The sequence below is a fragment of the Oncorhynchus clarkii genome, chromosome 33 (assembly GCF_045791955.1).
Source record: "Oncorhynchus clarkii lewisi isolate Uvic-CL-2024 chromosome 33, UVic_Ocla_1.0, whole genome shotgun sequence".
NCBI lineage: Eukaryota > Metazoa > Chordata > Actinopteri > Salmoniformes > Salmonidae > Oncorhynchus > Oncorhynchus clarkii.
Window position 1 is genome coordinate 8176921 of NC_092179.1, and position 20272 is coordinate 8197192.

At 41.3% G+C, this 20272-nt stretch overlaps 1 protein-coding gene across 1 annotated transcript in view; it reads right to left on the bottom strand.

Annotated features, from left to right (window-relative positions):
- The window catches only part of LOC139392900 (proton myo-inositol cotransporter-like), a 63729-nt gene extending 55370 nt beyond the window's left edge, over positions 1-8359 (bottom strand). Inside the window, exon 1 of the mRNA XM_071141223.1 lies at positions 7776-8359. Within this exon, the coding sequence (XP_070997324.1) occupies positions 7776-8322 (547 nt within the window). The 5' untranslated portion in view covers positions 8323-8359. The remainder of the gene's footprint in view (positions 1-7775) is intronic.
- Positions 8360-20272: the final 11913 nt, after the last annotated feature.

Sequence of the window (20272 nt, forward strand, 5' to 3'; positions counted from 1 at the left end):
TTAGCTAATGTTGTAGGAATGTTCCCGGTTTGCTGGGCGGGTTCTGAGAGAGTGGGAGAGCCCTCCTTTCCTCCCCATCACTCCCTCCTTCTCTTGTTATCAGCGACGGCCTTTAGTCAGTCCCTCTGGTCTCCCCAGGCCTCTACTCAGTTCTCAGACACATGTGGAGTCCACCAGCACCAAGACTCTCACAGCCACAGTCCCCGCCATCCATTATAATGACCTCTCCTTTCAGGACCAAGGACAGCGGCACACACTATCCTGAACGTACGAGCATCATGTGTCAAAGGCTTTCTATTTATAGCAAGTAGTCACCATGTGGAAGTCATGGAAGTCACAATGTGGGCTTCAATGGAGGACTAGCAGCACTCTCTATAATACAAAAAGTGCATGGTACTGCAGTAGGGGTCATGGATTTTCAGGATCAGACTGAAGTATCCCATCCACAGTAAGAAAATAGTATTTTATTGAACCTTTATTTTATCAAGGAGTCATACTGAGACCACGGTCTCTTTTACAGATGAGCCCTGAATGACATAAATGACAGAAAATACAAAATGCAAGAAGAAAGAGAAACACGGTCCTAAAACACAAACACATTCATCAGTATAAAGGTCCTCAGTCAGCTTTCTGAATTCACCTAGAGGCACCAGAACATCACATTTAACAACATTTTGAAGATTGTTCCACAAATAAGGTGCAAGAACTAAAATCTGATTTACCTAACTCAGTAGAGACCAAAGGAATGTCCAGAGTTAGCCATCCCCGAGATGGGGTGTGGTAACATTATGTCTAAAGTGTAGTAATGCTGCTAGGTACAGTGGGACTTTGTGTAAAAGGGCTTTATAAATGAAAACATAGCAATGTATTGTGTGACGTAACCGACGTGACATCAAAGAGGGCCAACCAACTTTCTGGTAGAGACTGCAGGGATGACCACTAACATTGTCGCCCGTAATAAAGTGCAATGCTCTATGATAAACTGCATCTAACGGCTATAATGAAGTGGCAGCTGCGTTCATATAGACGATGTGGCCATAGTCTGGGACCGACAGAAGCGTTGACTGAATCATCTGCTTTCTACTATGTAGCGAGAGGCAGGACCTACTTCTATAGAGGAAGACCATTTTTTATTCTCAGCCTCTTAACTAACACATCAATATGCAATAGGCTTAAAGCATCAAACGTGTTTTTATGTGCTCTAGGGAACAACATCAGTACTAATTTCAGGTCAATAAAGTTTTTCTGTAAAGCAATGAAGTCAGACTGTAGTTCAGATAGAGCCTGGTCAACCGTGGGGCCAATAGCATACAGAACAGCATCATCGGCATACAAGTGCAGGTTAACATTTTTTTACAGACAAGTCAATATTGTTAATAATGTAAACAGAAAAATGTACAGGACTCGACCCCCGACAGGACACCTTTCGTAAAATCCACAAAACCGGATTTAACACCATCATTAGATTGAGTTCTATCTGTCAAGTCATTTTTAAATCAGTTACGAGATGTTATGATTGAGATCAAATTAGGACATTGACTTCAATGGTGTTGGTCAATAAATACCGGTCTGTCAATAATCAAAACAGACAATATCATAGATCGATAGAAACAGATCATCGTCATTCGGTGCCTTCTAGACATACCATAGAACAAGGATGCATCCCAAATGGCAGCCTAATCCCTATTTAGTGCACTATTGACCAGAGCCCTACAGGCCCTGGTCAAAAGTAGTGCACTATGAAGGGAATAGGGTGCCATTTGGGACTCTGCACAGCTCTCCAATGTGTTCCCCTAAAGGTCAACTCACCAATAATTGGCCCAAGATGGTAAGATGAACCAAACCCCAGGCTTGTGTTAAAGACCAGTCAAAGGTACGCATTTCTGCCTCCTCCTGACAAACGGCAAGAATGACCTTCCCTCAGAAATGCCAAGCAATTAAAGTTCTAATGTGATTGGACGTGTGACAGGGAACGCTCGGAATACAGTGGGGTCCGAAATTATTGACACACTTGATAAAGATGAGCAAAATTAACTCTATACAATACTGAGGTACAGTACCCGTCAAAAGTTAAGGGTTTTTCTTTCTTTTTACAATTTTCTACATTGTAGAATAGTGAAGACATCAAAACTATAAAATAACACATATGGAATCATATAGTAACCAAAAAAGTGTTAAACAACTCAAAATACATTTTATATTTGAGATTCTTCAAAGTAGAATAACAGCTTTGCACACTCTTGGCATTCTTCAACCAGCTTCACCTGGAATGCTTCTCACAAATGCTGAGCACTTGTTGGCTAGTTTTCCTTCAGTCTGCGGTCCAACTCATCTCAAACCATCTCAATTGGGTTGAGGTTGGGTAATTGTGGAGGACAGGTAATTTTATGCAGCACTCCATCACTCTCCTTCTTGGTCAAATAGCCCTTACACAGCCCGGAGGTGTGTTGGGTCATTGTCCCATTGAAAAACAAATGATAGTCCCACTAAGCGCAAACCAGATGAGATGGCGTATCGCTGCAGAATGCTGTTAAGTGTGCCTTGAATTCTAAATAAATCACTGACAGTGTCACCAGCAAAGCACCCCCACACTATCACACCTCTTCCTCCATGCTTCACAGTGGCAACCACACATGAGGAGATCATCCGTTCACCTACTCTGCGTCTCACAAAGACACAGCGTTTGGAACTTAGAATCTCAAATTTGGACTCATTTCCACCAGTTTAATGTCCATTGCTTGTGTTTCTCGGCCCAAACAAGTCTCTTCTTCTTATTGGTGTCCTTTAGTAGTGGTTTATTTGCAGCAATTCATGAAGGCCTGATTCACAGAGTCTCCTCTGAACAGTTGATGTTGAGATGTGTCTGTTACTTGAACTCTGTGAAGCATTTATTTTGGCTGCAATTTCTGAGGTTCAGTTAACTCTACTGAACTTATCCTCTGCAGCAGAGGTAACTCTGGGTCTCCCTTTCCTGTGGTGGTCCTCATGAGAGCCAGTTTTATCATAGCACTTATTGGATTTGCGACTGCACTTGAAGAAACTTTCACAGTTCTTAAAATGTTCTGGATTGACTGACCTTCATGTCTTAAAGTAATGATGGGCAGTCGTTTCTCTTTCTCTTGCTTATGTTCTTGCTATAACATGGACTTGGTCTTTTACTATCTTATGTATACCACCCTACCTCAAACGCATTTAGAAGGAAATCATTTCTACAAATTAACTTTTAAGAAGGTACACCTGTTATTTTAAATGCATTCAAGGTGACTACCTCATGAAGCTGGTTGAGAGAATACCAAAAGTGTGCAAAGCTGTCATCAAGGCAAAGCTGTATCTACTTTGAAGAATCTCAAGTATAAAATATATTTAGATTTTTTAAAACGCTTTTTTGGTTACTACATGACTCCATATGTGTTATTTCATAGTTTTGATGTCTTCACAATTATTCTACAATGTAGAAAATAGTAAAAATAAAGAAAAACTCTTAAATGAGTAGGTGTGTCCAAACGTTTGACTGGTACTGTATATTGTATGCTAAAAAAAAGGGAAATTATATTATGTTATAGTAATACAATTTCTCAGAGAAATTAACAAGTAATAATTGTTTTTCTCACACCCCTGTTTTCAATACCTTTCAATACCTTTACCTTGCGAGGATAACGACAATCCTTTTTCTAAAATGGGAGGGATCTTAGGCCATTTCTCCATACAGAATCCTTCCAGATCCTTGATATCCATGTGGGAGCAACATAGCCCCATAGCATCAAACGTCCACCACTATTTGTTATAATAGGTATGCAGCCGTATGTATGCTCATGCATTCTCAATTCAACGCCGAAACCACCACTGGTGTGCGTGGCCAAAGAGCTCTATTTTCATGTCATCTGACCAAGGCACCGGTTCCAATCCAAGTGACAGTGCTATTTGGCAAACTCCAGGCATTTACATTTGTTGAATGAGATGAAAATAGAGCTCTTTAGCCACACACACCAGCGGTGGGTTTGGCATCAAAATGAGTAATGCATGAACAGACATAAACCCAATGCCTAGAGATGGAGAGGCAAAATGTAACCCGTGTGACCCGATCAATTAACTATTTCGATGGCCGGATAAACTGCTTCTTTCAATCTTTGGAAAATACTAACAATTGAATTTGTTTTGGAAGATTGATGTGTCTGAGGGGTAATATTGAGCGAGGAGAGAGTGAGCGTCTACTGTGTGTGTTTGCGTGCGTGAGTACGCGTGTGTGTGAGAGAGAGAGAGAGAGAGAGAGAGAGCAGTTTTTGAAAGATAAAAGGCTGATTCATATTTGCACAGGCTTACTCTCTGGGTCTATTAATTGGTGTCCAAAACAAAAACAAAGATTGGCCAATCACTATGACTAGTTCACTCAAACAGCAAAAACACACAAAGCATAGCACCCCTCGTCTATTCCTCCACCTGTTGTGCTCAATGACGCCAAGAACTAAGACAAGGCTTAACAGTGATGACTTCCAAGCATGGCACACTACTTTACCACTACATGATTTTAATGCCCAAAGTGACACCATATTATGAACATTACTCTACTAAGCATGACACGCCAATCTTAATTTCCAATCAAAGGCAACATCAAGGCTACGTGTCACCCAGAAGTTGCTATAAATACCTTTGGTACATCGAATTCTCATTGAATGCCAAACAGTATGAAATCTTGCCAAAGCCTACTACCTCCAAAAATACCATAGGCCTAGGCACTGCAGTCAGAAATCAGTAACCCTGACAACAAGCCAGTCTCAAAGTAGTGGGATGAAGTTAGCAACTTCTAGTTTGATTATTGCTTTGGTATACGGCTAAATAAAGTATCGACTATCCTTTTTTAGGTTTAACCTACATAGATTTTGAGCAATATAACCCATCACATTAGGTTGGCCCACCCATTAGGATACAATTGGAACACAGGTCTCACTTATTTTTCATGTGAGATGACTCAATAGCCTAAGAAGTGAACTTTCTCAGTTTTGTATTAGGTTTGCCAATCAAAATACTGTAGCCTACAAGGCATGTGGTGTCATGACGTTGGCCTGTGGGTAAGGTTTATAACCCCTCCCATAAATACCTTTCTCCCATCCCTCTCTCTTGACTCTACAGAGGGACTCTTGAATAGCCTTTGTTAAACAGAGTCTGGGAACATCAAACAAGTGGAGGGAAAGGAACCATATTTCGGTAATAGAACTAGTTGAAAATATGTGTTGGTTCTTAATGAATATGATGTCAGTTCGGATGTCATCTGAGACATTTTGACTGATGACAGGACGACCTAAACTGTATCTGGGAAAGTCTACACATTATAGTTATCAGATTCACATGGAATTGTTGTGCAATTCAAATGTTTAAATGTAAATTATTGGTGAAAAGATTAAATGTAATTTTAGCTTCCAAATGAATGAATTGGGTTTTCATAAGGTTAGGGCTCTGCTCAATCAGTGGCCCGCCCCTGTGAAGAGACATGGGCTATAAACTATGAAACACACCCTTCTCCCTCCACTATATAAGCCCTTGACGAAAATGTAACCTTCTGTTCCGGGTACATTAGGATGACGATCCGATGTCAGAAGGATTCAGATAATAACTACAGAACGAAGCCAACCTCTGCGTGAGCTTTGGTTGCGAATGGTATGTACTTTGAACTCTTATTTGCTACAGAAGTGATTCCTCCTAGCCATTGAGTTAGCAACAGCAGCTGTAAATGTGGGCTGGGAGAGGACAGACAGAGTATCCCGTCTACCACCCAACGACGACACTACAACGTTTCCCGTTCACCACCAGAGACAATCTTCAAAGGAAAAAGGACTCTGTTGGGCAACACGGCCATCCATCTGCCACCAATCTATTGAAGGGCAGCTCAGAGTAAATATTTATTGCATTTTCCTTTTCCAAATGGGCGGTAACTTAGAATGTATAGGATGTTGTATTTACGATAGCACAGCTTCTCCCTTTGTTCCTCAGTCTTCCCACTCTTTCACTCAAACCACTTTTCTTTGTGTAACCAGCTGTCATATCTGTTCCGTCTGCTAGGGACGTTTTCCTTTATGACATCATTTGTAATCAAGATATGATTCATTTTGTGTATATGTACATCTGTATGATTAGTTAGGCATTTAGTAAATAAATAATTAAACCCAATTTTGTATTTCTGATTCAACTTGTTAGCCAGGGTTCGTGAAGATAACCAAGAATTTACAACTTTCAGATGAGACTGAAAAAAGGTGACGATTAATATTGACTGATATTGATGTAAAATATTACTAGGTCTTTAAGAGTTTATTCAGAAGATAACTGCTCTATAAATATTATTTCATGGTGCCCCGACTTTCTAGTTAATTACATTTACATGATTAGCTCAATCAGGTAATATTAATTACAGAAATGGATCCGGCATAGCCAAAGACAACACATGCATGCACATTAGTTGCCCTCTGATGATGGTAACCTAAACTGTCTAAGTGGAATGTGATTGGCAGCAGGTAGCCTAGTGGTTAGAACATTGGACTAGTAAACAACAGGTTGCAAGATTGAATCCCTGAACTGACAAGGTAAAAACATGTCGTTCTGCCCCTTGAACAAGGCAGTTAACCGAGTGTTCCTAGGCTGTCATTGAAAATAAGAATTTGTTCTTAACTGACTTGCCGAGTTAAATAAAGGTTAAATAAAAAGTAATAAACTAGGCTTACCCGTACACAGACAAAAATCCCTAGTCTAGGTGAATGAGATGAGCCTGAAGTGAAGAGTAAATTCAACAACTCTCTGAGGACAGTGGAAGTTGATAAAGGAGCTTATTTATTGTTAAAAGTAAAACGTACGCATTTTGGTCCTTGACCTTCATCAAGGTTTTACTAATCTCTCACTGACAGACTAAATCTTAGGTTCTGGCCTTCTGTGTTGGTTGTACAGATGAAAAAGGAAGAGGCTTTTATATATTTCAAAATGGCCTCATATAGGCTCAGGGACCAATCACAATAGGACACAACACATGATGTGATTGGTTGCAAAAATCTGACCAATAGCATTGAGGCCCTATAGCTAAACGCCTCCTCTAATATTCTATATGTAAACCCCTGAAAACCCCAGGGGCATCTTACCCCTTTTAGGTTGGGGATTTGTTTCTAGCATTAATGTAAGCACATTTCAGGTGAATCTGGAGGTTATAAATCATACAATATCTTAAACTTCAGAAATAAATCATACAATATCATTAGAAATGTTGATTTTGAGTAGGAATGTGAGTTAGCTAGTTAGTTAGCATGAGCTAGCATCTGCTGGGATTTAAGAGAATGTGCAGGTGATGTAAAAATAAGGTTTTAATTTAAGCCTAAAATAGAGTTTTAGGCTTACCTTAAAACCTCATCATAGGTTATTAATAGTGAGATGTACAATGCCAATTTGTTTCAATATTTCATTGGTCTAATAAAATATAACTAGCTTTCTAGAGTCAATTACTAAAAAGTGACTAAATAAAACGGATTAAATGGATTTTAAAGCACACATTTTCAGCGGGCCTCTTGCTCCACAGGGAGGGGCATCTTGCCCCAATAGTTGGTCAAGACACCCCCTTTCTAGAATTTGTATTTTAATAACTAAAAAGTTGTCAACCGTTACCAAAGTTCGTTTTTTTTGTGTCAGCAATTACATTTGTGTTACCCTACCTGTAAACAGGTCATCTCATCCCCAGGCTATTTGTCTTGTGAACGAGATAAGTAAACAAGTGAAAAGTTGCAGAAGCTGAGGAGACACCTTACCAAGTCCAAGCCCGACAATGAGACGTCCGACCAGGAGAACCTCCTTATCGGGAGCTGCGCTAAGCACTATTCCCCCAGATGTGAAGATAAAACTAGCCAGGAGGATGCAGACCCTGCGCCCGAAAACTCCGTTCAAGAACCCGCCGGCCAACGCGGACAGCGCGGCGGCAGCCACAGTACTAGAGATCAGAACCTCCTGCCACAGGGCGCTGAGATTCATCTCCCTCTTGAGCAGGAGCATCGCTCCCGAGATTACCCCGGTGTCATAGCCGAACAGAAAGCCACCCAGCGCGGAGAACGCGGCCAGAACATAAACAAACGCAGGCGTGACATCTTGCTGGAACTGTTTACGCGCCTCTCTCTCCAGGTCCCCGGTGGAGGTGGCGGTAGCGGCATTGGCAGGGACAGCCTGGCTGTTGATGCTCGCGTTGGACGGTGCTTTGATGAGGCTCCGCTCTCCGTCATCGTTCACTTTCTTCCTCCTCTCACCCATCAGGTTGCTCATACTACGAAGACTATAGTCATTGTCGCTAGATTTTCGGGACATAAGGGAAACAAACGCACCCACGAAATGTTCACAGAACTGTAGTAGTTAGTTGTTAAAAGAGTAAGAGTTGTTTGTTGTTCTCAGTCGAGCAAATGTGGTCCAAAGACCGTTAATTATTGATCATTCAAGTTGACAGAAGTTGGTCTGTACCCGTGGTCACAGGCTACAGAAGTGTCATCGCAGTGGTACTGATGAGGGCTTCTCTTTTTTTGGAGCCGAAGGTAAGGCATGGAGGAGAGTTGGTGTGTTCGTCATTGCCAGCGTCGCTCTGACGTATAAGGTACTGCTCTCCTGCAAGCTGCCATCTAGGCACTGGCCGTGTTCCAGAGAATCAAAATGACTGTAGGTGTCTGTCTGATTTACAAATCACCTTGCATCATAAATAACGACTCGTTATTAGTTGTAGATCAGTCAATCCATCACAATTTACCAATGATACATTGCGATTTTGATCGTCTCCAACACGGCCATAATCATGTTTTCAATTCAATATGTTTGGCAATATTTTCTTAAGCCTATGTTGGGCAATGTCTGCCAAATGGATTTCGATGTGATTGTAGGATATTTCTGGTATCATAGCATTCAAATGATTTGATTCTATTCCGCTTGTTTATACCGTAGGCTACATTTCCACAATGTTATTAATCATTAGCCTATATAATGTGGTCTTTCAGTAATCCAGTGATAACGTGTCGTCTAACTATTTGAAATAGAAAGATGTGCAATGTGTAAATAATTCCCCCTACACCTGTAACATCCCCATATCTTTCCCATTTGCTTTTCTCCTCAGCAAATGCAATGATGTTGTGCCCTCTTCAGGGCAAACCTTAATATTTCAATTATATGAATTGAACTGCTTGTTACAGTGTAGAGTGGTTTACTGTATGCCCGGTCATTTGAAACAACTCTGTTTTTTTCCTCCCTTTTGATTGTAAAATGTGTAATTTTGCGGGACCTATTTTATGTTTCATAATGTCCAGTCGGTGGAGGATTTGTCAACACAAGCATGATGATAGGTCAAATCACTGTGAATGTGTAAGCGTCAATATAGTGGATCAATATTGAACTCTTCCTGGCTAATATTTATGTGGCACAAATTATTTCAGATGTCAACGGTTTAAAGTTACAGAATATTACGACCCCATTCCTGAAAGCATTTACCACTACCCCAGTAATCACTCCTTTCAATGGCGCCCTATTCTTGAGAGCGAAACAATTCAAATGACTTGCCCCCATTCGTTTAACGCCAAGCGCCTTCTCCCTCTGACCAGCACAAACACAAACAATTATTACAAGACCACTTCTGGTTATCCTGACCGATTCCACAGTACCCAACTCTGTTTTCACCCACCCTGAAACCACAAATGGATCAGCCAAAAGGCAAGGGTCCACTTTTTCCAAAAACTTCACTCCTACAGTCACAGACTCATCTTTATCCTGACCCTTGATACAAGCCTCGGGCTCCGAGAACTTCACCACACCGACCACCTCCGATACTTCTCCCTCATTCACTTCCATTTCTCCACCTGTCTTCATCTCACTCTGCTTACACTTTCTACTGTTCTTCTTTAACAAACCATCTCCCTTTTTTCCACCCTTTATAACCGACTCAAGCTCACCGTCTTCTTCCCTCTCTCTCTTAGACCTCCTCTGCCTCTCTTTTCCCCTCCATTTCTCCTCCGTATTCCAAGTATGCATCTCCTTATGATAATACTGCACTTCTCCTGACGTACATCTTGTTCTTGCCTTGTCAAGGGACGCCATTTAACCGGCTGTCATAATTTCCATACAATCACCACAAACCCCATCGGGGTGTCTCTCATTTGTATCTGGAAGTAGCTAGCAAGTTAGCTAGTTAGCTTGGCTGCTTGACTGCCGTTGTGAGGCCAGAGCACTCGGATCAACCCTACTCTTCGACCAGAGCATCCACTGTGCGCTCAGAACGCTCTGAGAGCAAAACGCTCTAAATTTATGAATGGACAATCTGACAAAGCTCTGAATTTTCGAATGCCCAGAGAGCACTCAGAGCGCACTCTGGCACTCCAGATTGAATTTACGAACACACCCTACAGTATGTGTCTCTAGTGCACGCAGTAGGTCTTTTATGATTGGCTACATGTACACACACACAGGTCTTGACATATACACTACTGAAGGGGGGGGGGGGGGGGGATATTTGCACTTTCAGCAGGTGGTCCTCTCACATCTCCCTTAAACTGTCAGGTTGACGTTTATTGGATGAATCTTGTCCTTGTAGGCAGTCCAAAGTTAAAAGTGTCTATATATAGAGTACCAGTCAAAAGTTTGAACACAGCTACTCATTCAAGGATTTCTCTTTATTTTTACTATTTTCTACATTGTAGAATAATAGTGAAGACATAAAAGCTATGAAATAACACATATGGAATCATGTAGTAACCAAAAAAGTGTTAAACAATCACAATGTATTTTATACTTGAAATAGCCACCCTTTGCTTTCATGACAGCTTTGTACACTCTTGGCATTCTCTCAACCAGCTTCACCTGGAATGCTTTTCCAACAGTCGTGAAGGAGTTCCCACAAATGCTGAGCACTTGCTGGCTGCTTTTCCTTAATTCTATGGGCCCACTCATTCCAAACAATTTCAATTTGGTTGAGGTCAGGGGATTGTGGAGGCCAGGTCATCTGATACAGCACTCTATCACTCTCCTTTTTGGTAAAATAGCCCTTACACATCCAGTAGGTGTGTTGGGTCATTGTCCTGTTGAAAAACAAATGACAGTCCCACTAAGCGCAAACCAGATGGGATGGCGTATCACTGCAGAATGCTGTGATAGCCATGCTGGTTAAGTGTGCCTTGAATTCTAAATAAATCACCAACCAGCAAAGCACCCCCACACCCTAACACCTCCTCCTCCACCAATACACCTCCTCATCCATGCTTTACGCTGGGAAATACACATGCGGATATCATACGGGTCTGGGTATTCCGTTCCTGTGGTGGTCCTCATGAGAGCCAGTTTCATCATATCGCTTGATGGTTTTTGCGATTGCACTTCAACAAACTTTCAAAGTTCCTGAAATGTTCCGTATTGACTGACCTTCACGTCTTAAAGTAATGATGGACTGACATTTCTCTTAGCTTATCGGAGCTGTTTTTGTCATAATGTGGACTAGGTCTTTTACCAAATAGGGCTGTCTTCTGTATACAATCTTGTATACAATGTTGAAAATAGTTTTAAAAAATAAAATAAAGATACAGTACCCTTGAATGAGCAGGTGTTTTAAAACTTTTGACCGGTAGTGTACGTAGTAAAAATGAATGAAAACCATTTAATGTTAGAATTAGGCATAAGGTTAGCAGTGCTTTTAAGGTTAGGGTTAGGTTTGAAATCAGATGTTATGACTTTGTGGCTGTCAGCTAGTGACTACCCTGCAGAGCTGCCTCCAGTACATGAGTCTTCCCAATAAATGTCAACCTGATGAAAAGTGTTCTTTCATCTGTCATGCATGTGTTGACGTTTTATTTTATTTTATCCATTGCCGAGAGCCCCCACCACAAATGGATCAGGTACCTACAGTCCCATGATGTTCCTATACAGTGCCTCATCTTCTAGGGAAAAAGCAGAAAAGCATCCTGCTGTGTATAATATCTCAACAGATCCTTATTGATGTTACTGTCCTCTATAATGGGATGATTAACTATAATCAGCACAATCTTTCAACTATTTAATATTTAATTGACCGATTAACTATTAATGCTTTGAATACAGTGGGCTAATAAAGTCCCATTACGTGACCAAACAATGTGATTTTGTGATAAAGGGATGTTGTGTAAACTACAATCTAATCTGTCATTTGAAATGACACTTGAATACAATATCTGCACAGTCCAAAGATTCAAAAGTCATTTCTTCACTTACTAACTATTAAGTCCAAGTAGGCGTCAAATGTCCCACCTAGTCTCATTTGTACCATAAGATAGTAATAGTGTTCTCCCTTTGTTTGGCAGAAGGGAAGAGGAGAGGACAATCCTTCCAATGTATTAGGTAAGATGTAGGCTAAAGTTTCTCCTTTTGTTTGTGAACAGGGATGTGGTGAGGAAAATGGAACAATGACATACGTGCAGAAGTACATTAGGTAAACTGTAGGTGCTTTGGGTCATTGATTATGAAATATCAGAGTTGAAACATTAACACTGTATACACAGAGTATACCAGACATTGGGAACACCTTCCTAATATTGAGTTTCACCCTCCCTCCCCTCCACCCATGTTGACTCCAATGCTTCCCACAGTTTTGTCAAGTTGGCTGGATGTCCTTTGGGTGGTGGGACATTCTTGATACACATCGGAAACTGTTGAGCGCGAACCCCAGCAGCGTTTCAGTTCTTGACACAAACCTGTGCGCCTGGCACCTACCTCTTTCTCTGAATTGCACACACACACAATCCATGTCTCAATTGTCTCAAGATTTAAAAATCCTTCTTTAACCTGTCTCCTCCCCTTCATCTACACTGATTTAAAGTGGATTTAACAAGTGACATCAATAAGGGATCATAGCTTTCACCTGGATTCACCTGGTCAGGCTATGTCATGGAAAGAGCAGGTGTTCCTAATGTGTCTATTTAAGCCGTTTAAGTGTTAAGCACTGATATCTATTAAGAAATAGCCAATCTCTGTTTTACTTCCAGTGTTGGCCCTTTTTACCTTCCGAGAGAGTTCTCAGGGATTATCGCTACGGCTGTGTACATCCCACTCCAAGCCGACACCAAAATGTATCAAAATCTTCATTGGACCCTGAACAAACTGCAGACTATCAACACATTAACTGTCCAACTCGCAGAGATTTTACGCTGGACCACTGCTACATGCCTTTTCGACACGGGTGGTGTAAGGCCATCTCCCGTCCTCCGTTCAGCAAATCTGACCATGATTCAATTTGTCTCCTTCCTGCTACAAACAAAGACTCAAGAGGGAAGTTCCGGTGGTCTGGTCTGTACAACACTGGTCCATACTCCAAGACTGTTTTGATCACGTAGACTGGAATATGTTTTGGGTAGCCTCTAGGGATAACATCAATGAATACGTTGACTCAGTCACCGCATTCATTAAAAAAATGCATAGATGATGCGATAACGATAGTGTCTTTCAAAAACTCATTAAAATCAAAAACAGTGGATTGATGGCAGCCTTGTCGGGAAACTGAAGGAGAAAGATGCTGCTCATAAACACAGCAAGGTGACCGGGGGACAATTGTATGGTTAAACAGTACAAATACAACCTGTGCAGATCGATCAAGATGGTGAGACACAAGTACAGTACAGGGACAAAGCGATGGAGCGATTCAGCGGGAGTATCTGGCAGAGGTTTCTAACGATCACTGATTACAAAAAGGAAATCCAGTCACGTCTCGGAAGCTAACGCCGCCCTACCGGACGAGCTAAACACCTTTTTCTCACACTTCGTGCAAAACAATTCTGAGCTGCCAAGGGAGAGCCCCTGAGGACAACGAGGGCTACTTGCTTATGGCCTCCACAGACAATGTATGTAAGTCATTCAAACGTGTTAACGCTCGCAAGGCTGCCGGCCCAGACGACATCTCAAGCCACGTGTATAGACCAGCTAGCTGTGGAGTTTTCTTACATTTTCAATCTCTCTAGCTCAGGCTGTTATCCCCACCTGCTTCCAGGTGTCCACTGTCATCCCCGTGACCAAGAAAGGGAAGGTAACTGTCATCATGAAGTGTTTAGAGAGGCTAGTCAAAGGCTACATCACCTCCTCCCTCCCCGACACACTCAACCCTCTCCAATTTCCCTATCGCCCCGCTACCGGACGTCGCGATTGCCATGGCACTGCACACTTCCCTCGCCCATCTGAACAAGATAAATGCCTATGTGAGGTTGCTGTTCATCGACTACAGCTCGGCCTTTAATACCACAGTGCCCTCTAAGCTCACCACAATGCTCACAGCCCTGGGACTGAACTCCTCCCTACGCAACTGGGTCCTGGCCTTCCTGACGAGCCGCCCCCAGGTGGTGATGCTAGACAACGGATCCTCAACACGGGGGCCCCATAAGGGTGCGTGCTCAGTTCCCTCCTGTACCCGCTTTATACCCAAACAGTTCGAACTCCAACATCAAGTTGGTGGACGACATGACAATAGTCGGCCTGATTACCAAGAACGACGAGATGGCCTACAGGGAGGAGGTAGGCACTCTGACAGTGTGGTGCCACGCAAACAACCTCTCCCTCAATGTTGGCAAAACAAAGGAGTTGATTGTAGACTTCAGGAGGAACCACACGCTTCCTCCTGAACTTTAAGTTCAAGCTGAAATGGTCAAACCACACGGACACCATACTGAAGAAGGAACGACAGCAACTCTTTAACCTCAGGAGGCTGAAGAAATTTGGCCTGTCCAAGAGGGCCCTGTTCTACAGGTGCACCATCAAGAGTATACTGTCAGGCTGCATCACAGCCTGGCATGGCAACTGCCCCGTCGCTGACCGCAAGGCACTACAGAGGGTGGTACGCTAAACTGAACGCAACATTGGGAAGGCACACTGCCTGCCCCCCAGGACACCTACTGTACTGTATCTACAACTGCCAGAACCCCTCCCCCCAATTGCACCTTGAAGCCTTGAAGCCCACTGAAATGGCACTCTATTCCTTAGATAGTGCACTACCTTCAGTGAAGAAAACCAATGCTTCCTTATGTGTATGCAAAACAGGCACAATTTCTTCCTCCTTCCTGGTCATGAGAATAAGATAATATTTCACCGGTTAGGGAGAACGCCCATGTAATTACAATACTCTTTGTCATTAAGAATTTCTCAAGTAGGTGTATGACCTATAGTGCTGTGAAAAAGTACTTGCCCCCTTTTCTGATTTTCTCTATTTTTTGTGACTGAATGTTATCTTATCTTCAACTAAAACCTAATATTAGATAAATTGGGGACCTGAGTTTACAAATAACAAATACTTATTTAATTGTATTTAATTTACAAAGTTATGCCCACCCAATTCCCCTGTGTGAAGACGTAATGGCCCCTTTACCCTTAGTAATTGGTTGTGCCACATCCAACCAAACAACTTTATAGCTTTTTATCTGTATATTTGTGTTCTTTTTTTCACTCTGCTGTCTTTTAGGTCATTATTGTACCATGTTGTTTATGCATCGTCAGTTTTATCCCATCACAGCCATTGAACTCTGAAGCTGTAAAATCAGCATTGGCTTCATGGTAACATCCCTAAGCACTTTCATTTCTGTCCTGCAGTTCAGTTCTGAAGTACAACTGTATATTTGATGTGTCTGGGTGGGTTAATACTCAATTATTAACTTGACCATGCTTAAAGAGATATTTAATGTCTGATTTATTATTGTTAACCATCTACCAATCACCCTTATTTATGAGGCACCCTGGTCTTTTTAATCAAATCTGTGCTTGAAATTCAATACCTGACTGAGAGACCTTACAGATGTTGTATGTGTGGGGGACAGAGGAAGGGTTAGTCATTCATAAATCACGTGTTACGTTTGTTGAAAGGATAGGACCAAGGCGCAGCGTGCGTAGAGTTCCACATTCTTTAATAGTGAAACTTACAACAAAAACAACAAAGGCTATAACAAACGTGCAGTATTGCAGTGCACAAGGCAACTATACAAAAACAAGATCCTACAACATAAAGTGGGAAAAGGGGCTGCCAAAGTATGATCTCCAATCAGAGACAACGATAGACAGCTGCCTCTGATTTGGAACCATACTCGGCCAAAAACAAAGAAATAGACAACATAGAATGCCCACCCCAAATCACAACCTGACCTAACCAAATAGAGAAAAAAAACAGCTCTCTAAGGTCAGGGCGTGACATCATGCTGATCCTTATTATTTCACACAGAGTGAGTCCGTGTAACTTATGTGATTTGTTAAGCCCAATTATACTCCTGAACTAATTTAAGCTTGCCTAAACAAGGGGCTGAATATTTATACAACAACTATATTTTAGTGATGAATTTTGTATTAATCTTTAAAAAATTATACTTTGACATTATTTTGTGTATATTGTTTACAAAAAAAAAGTCATTGTATGTAGCTATTAATTCTTGAAGAATAAAACTTTTAAATGCCTCGTGCTTAATTCAAATGCAATATCCCATCAGAACCCAAAATAGAGGCTTGTTTTACTCAATTGTATTTAAGCAATGTGATTATAGCCTCAAAACATGGTTAAAACTGTCATTTTTATACAGTATCGTGGATGGTCAGTCCATGCATCCATAAATCTATATGAATTTGACTGGTTACATTTCTCCAATCCAAACCATCAGCTGCTTACAATGGAGGGGAGTCGGCTTTGTTATTGTTTGAACTAGATATTTCCCCTTTAATGGGACTGAGGGGTCAAAATATCAACCAAAAATCCGATGTATGGTCATATTTAAAAAAAAAAAAAAGAAAATGTCTATAAATTGCATACTTGTTTCATTTCATTTGGTCTTCCACACCATCTTAAGCATTAAGACATCATGTTTTGTTTTTTTGCCCTAGCATTACACAGCTGGGCGGGGGGCAGGACCGAGTTTCGGAAACCCTGCCCTAGAGTGTAATCGGGTAAATCTGCAATGCCACTAAAGCTGTAAAGCTAGACGTCTTCATTTAGACATATCGTGTCTTTTTGTAAAAGATAGGAAACGTTGCCTCTCTGCTGGCTATAATATATTCATATGGGACTTTACATACTGTAGAGTGGCAGGTTTGTTGTCACATTTCTGAAAAGTGACAAGGTATATAATATCAGATGATAAATTAGACAGTAGACTTCAGGGAACAAGTTAACTTTGTATTTAATACACCACTTTGAAAGTGAGAATATCAATATGTTTTCAATGATTAAGGAAAGAAGAAAGGACATGTGGTGTTGGTTGTTGATTGGATGTGTTCCCCAAGCAATTTTAGATACGTTCAAGTCTCCAACAAGGGTACTCATAAGGGTAGTATGTGATTGACTGGGTTAAGACTTTGTTAGCCTGCTGAGATAAAGCTGAGGCTTTGGTCCTGCTTGGAGCAGTCTCTTCAAAGAGGAGGTCAAAAGGGGGGGAAGTGTAACACAGGTGGTCCGGTCACCACGCTCGCGTGATGAGTAAAGGTTGTCATTTTTTAACAAGAAATTTGTGGAGTGGTTGAGAAATGAGTTTTAATGACTCCAACCTAAGTGTATGTCAACTTCCGACTTCAACTGTAGCATTATGTTGGTGGCAAGAATTTGATATAATAATTTCAATAGAAAAACTCTTAAGTGTTGAATCAAGTGCTGTTTTTTTTGTACCAGTTCATCAACCATGTACCATGGAATCGGTACAAACAAGTTCCCTACCTTCTCCTTTTTCCACTTGCCTCCTCCATTTTTTTGTGGTAATTCTGCAGTCAGTTGGTTGTACATTTGGATTGAGCAGATATTCCCATATATTTTTGAGAGCTGCGTATGCGACATAACTCCTCCGTTTCTTGCATAATTCATAATATCATTAATAAATATCATTTTAAAAAGGATCATTTTTCTATAAAGGATGCTTTTAAAAAAAAAATGAATCAGTATATTTGAGTTCAACCATAGCATTTGTTGTGATATCTGTTCTATCTTTTCTGGAGGATAAAACCAGCTTTGCATGGCTTGTTGAATTTTCAATTAGTCGGAAATGAGAAGTTGTTATCTGTATAAAGGCACAAAGGCCATTTTAGAACAAAGGATCAGCCTTTCTTAATAATCTGTTGGAGAACCATTTTGGTCTAACTTACAGTATTTAGTGAGAGGTTTAAAGGTTTCATATTTAATCCTTTAAGTGATGAGTGACTTGCCTGAGACATTGTCTGGTGCACAGGAGACCTGGCTTAGAACCTCCTCAGTCAAACGAACACGTCTTCAGCTCTTAGGCAAGATTGCTCATCCCATGCATGGATCACTAAGCCACCTCTGTTGCACTCTCATTAAAAAGGGGTGCACAGATCCTCCTGCTTCTCTTTGCCATAGAACGTGTTGTTGTGCAGTGGGCCTGATTTCAAACCCAGTCAGTTATGTTGGTGCCGTGATCTCTGAGTATGAGGTCAAAGGGGGTGAAATGTAACTGAGGTGGTTCGACGAGTAAACTTGCTCGAGACTTGAAGACTTGTGTTAGCTTCCTGAACTCACCCCTATGGGCTTTGGCTAAGTGAGCTAACACAGTCTTGTGACATACTGGAGACCCGGTCAGTCACAAGAGCAAGATTAAATAGGTATTGGAAAAGCTATCCTTAGAAGGGCTATGACGTGGCTAATTACTTGTGGGGGCCAAGTTGCGGTTTTTGTGACACCCCCCTTCTAACATGTCCTGCATGTCCTGCGCTGCCTGTGATCATCATAGCCAAAACAGTTCAAGTGCCACATTTATAGGAATAAAATTAATTCAACATGCCACATTGGCTACAGAAACCACCAGAAGCATCTGTTGACCACAGAGAGCGTTTGATTCTTTCTGTTCTCCTCTACCTTTCCTCGCTGGCAAAGTTCCACAATGTTGTCTCTGGTTTTGAATCTGAATTTAGAAAACTGAATCTGAATGCATCTGTGAAGTTGCCTTCAGAAAGTTTTCACCCCCCCTGGACTTTTTCCACATTTTGTCGTGTTACATTTTGTTGTGTTAAAGAGTTGAAAATTGATTAAATGTAGTTTTTTTTAGCTCTGTCCATAATGTTAAGTGGAATTTTTATTTATTTTATTTTTTACAAATTACAAAGTCAATTAGTCAATAAGTATTCGACCCCCAAGGGCCTCCTGGGTGGCGCAGTGGTTAAGTGCGCTGTACTGCAGCGCCAGCTGTGCCATCAGAGACTCTGGGTTCGCGCCCAGGCTATGTCGTAACCGGCTGCGATCGGGAGGTCCGTGGGGCGACGCACAATTGGCCTAGCGTCGTCCGGGTTAGGGAGGGATTGGCCGGTATATATCTATATCTTTCTTTGCTGCAGATAACCATATAGCCGGACAGTACTCTAAGTGTGATAGGACCAGGGATTGAATCACCTGATTCAGTGTGCTAGATGTTACATACTCTGAACATTTTCTTGTAACAGCAATTCCCTTGCCCGTCTTAATAACAATATTATCTATGTGTTCTGACCATGATAAAGTTGCGTCAAACATGACGCCTGGTAGTTTTGTTTTTTTCACTTGCTCTACATATGTTCAATTCATCGACAAATTCAATTGGGGATCATCAGCAAGCATATATCTTGAACCAAATACAATACACTTAGTTTTAGAAATGTTCAACACCAATTTGTTCATATCAACCCACTCAGACACCATTCTTAGTTCACTGCTCAGTTCATCTGATAGCTCATTACATTCTGATTCTGCACTATACATTATAGAGTCATCAGCATACATGACCACTCTTGATTTGTTCATTACTGAAGGTAAATCATTAGTAAAGATAGAGGAGAGAAGTGGGCCTAGGCAACTTCCTTGAGGACCACCATAGTGTATATCTTTACTGTTTGAAAAGCTACCATTAAATAACACTTTTTGCCTTCTCCTGGATAGATATCCAGGATAAATATCCATTCAGGATAGAGCTGCAGACTTAAAACCATAACATTTGAGTTGACCTAGTAACAATTCATGATCAATTATATCAAAAGCAGCACTGAAATCCAGCAACACTGCACCAACTAACTTCCTGTCGTCCATACTCTTTAACTCTTTAATCTGTCATTTGTGCTAAGGCCGTACTCGTAGAATGCCCTTCTTTGTATGCATGCTGGAAACCAGTTATCCAACCATTGCATGAGACATAATCCTTGATTTGTACAGACACACATTTTTCCAATAATTTACTTAACACAGGCAGCAAGCTTATAGGGCGACTATTAGGACCAGTGAATGCAGATTTTTTTTTTATCTTTAGGTAGTGGAATAACCTTTGACTCTGTCCAA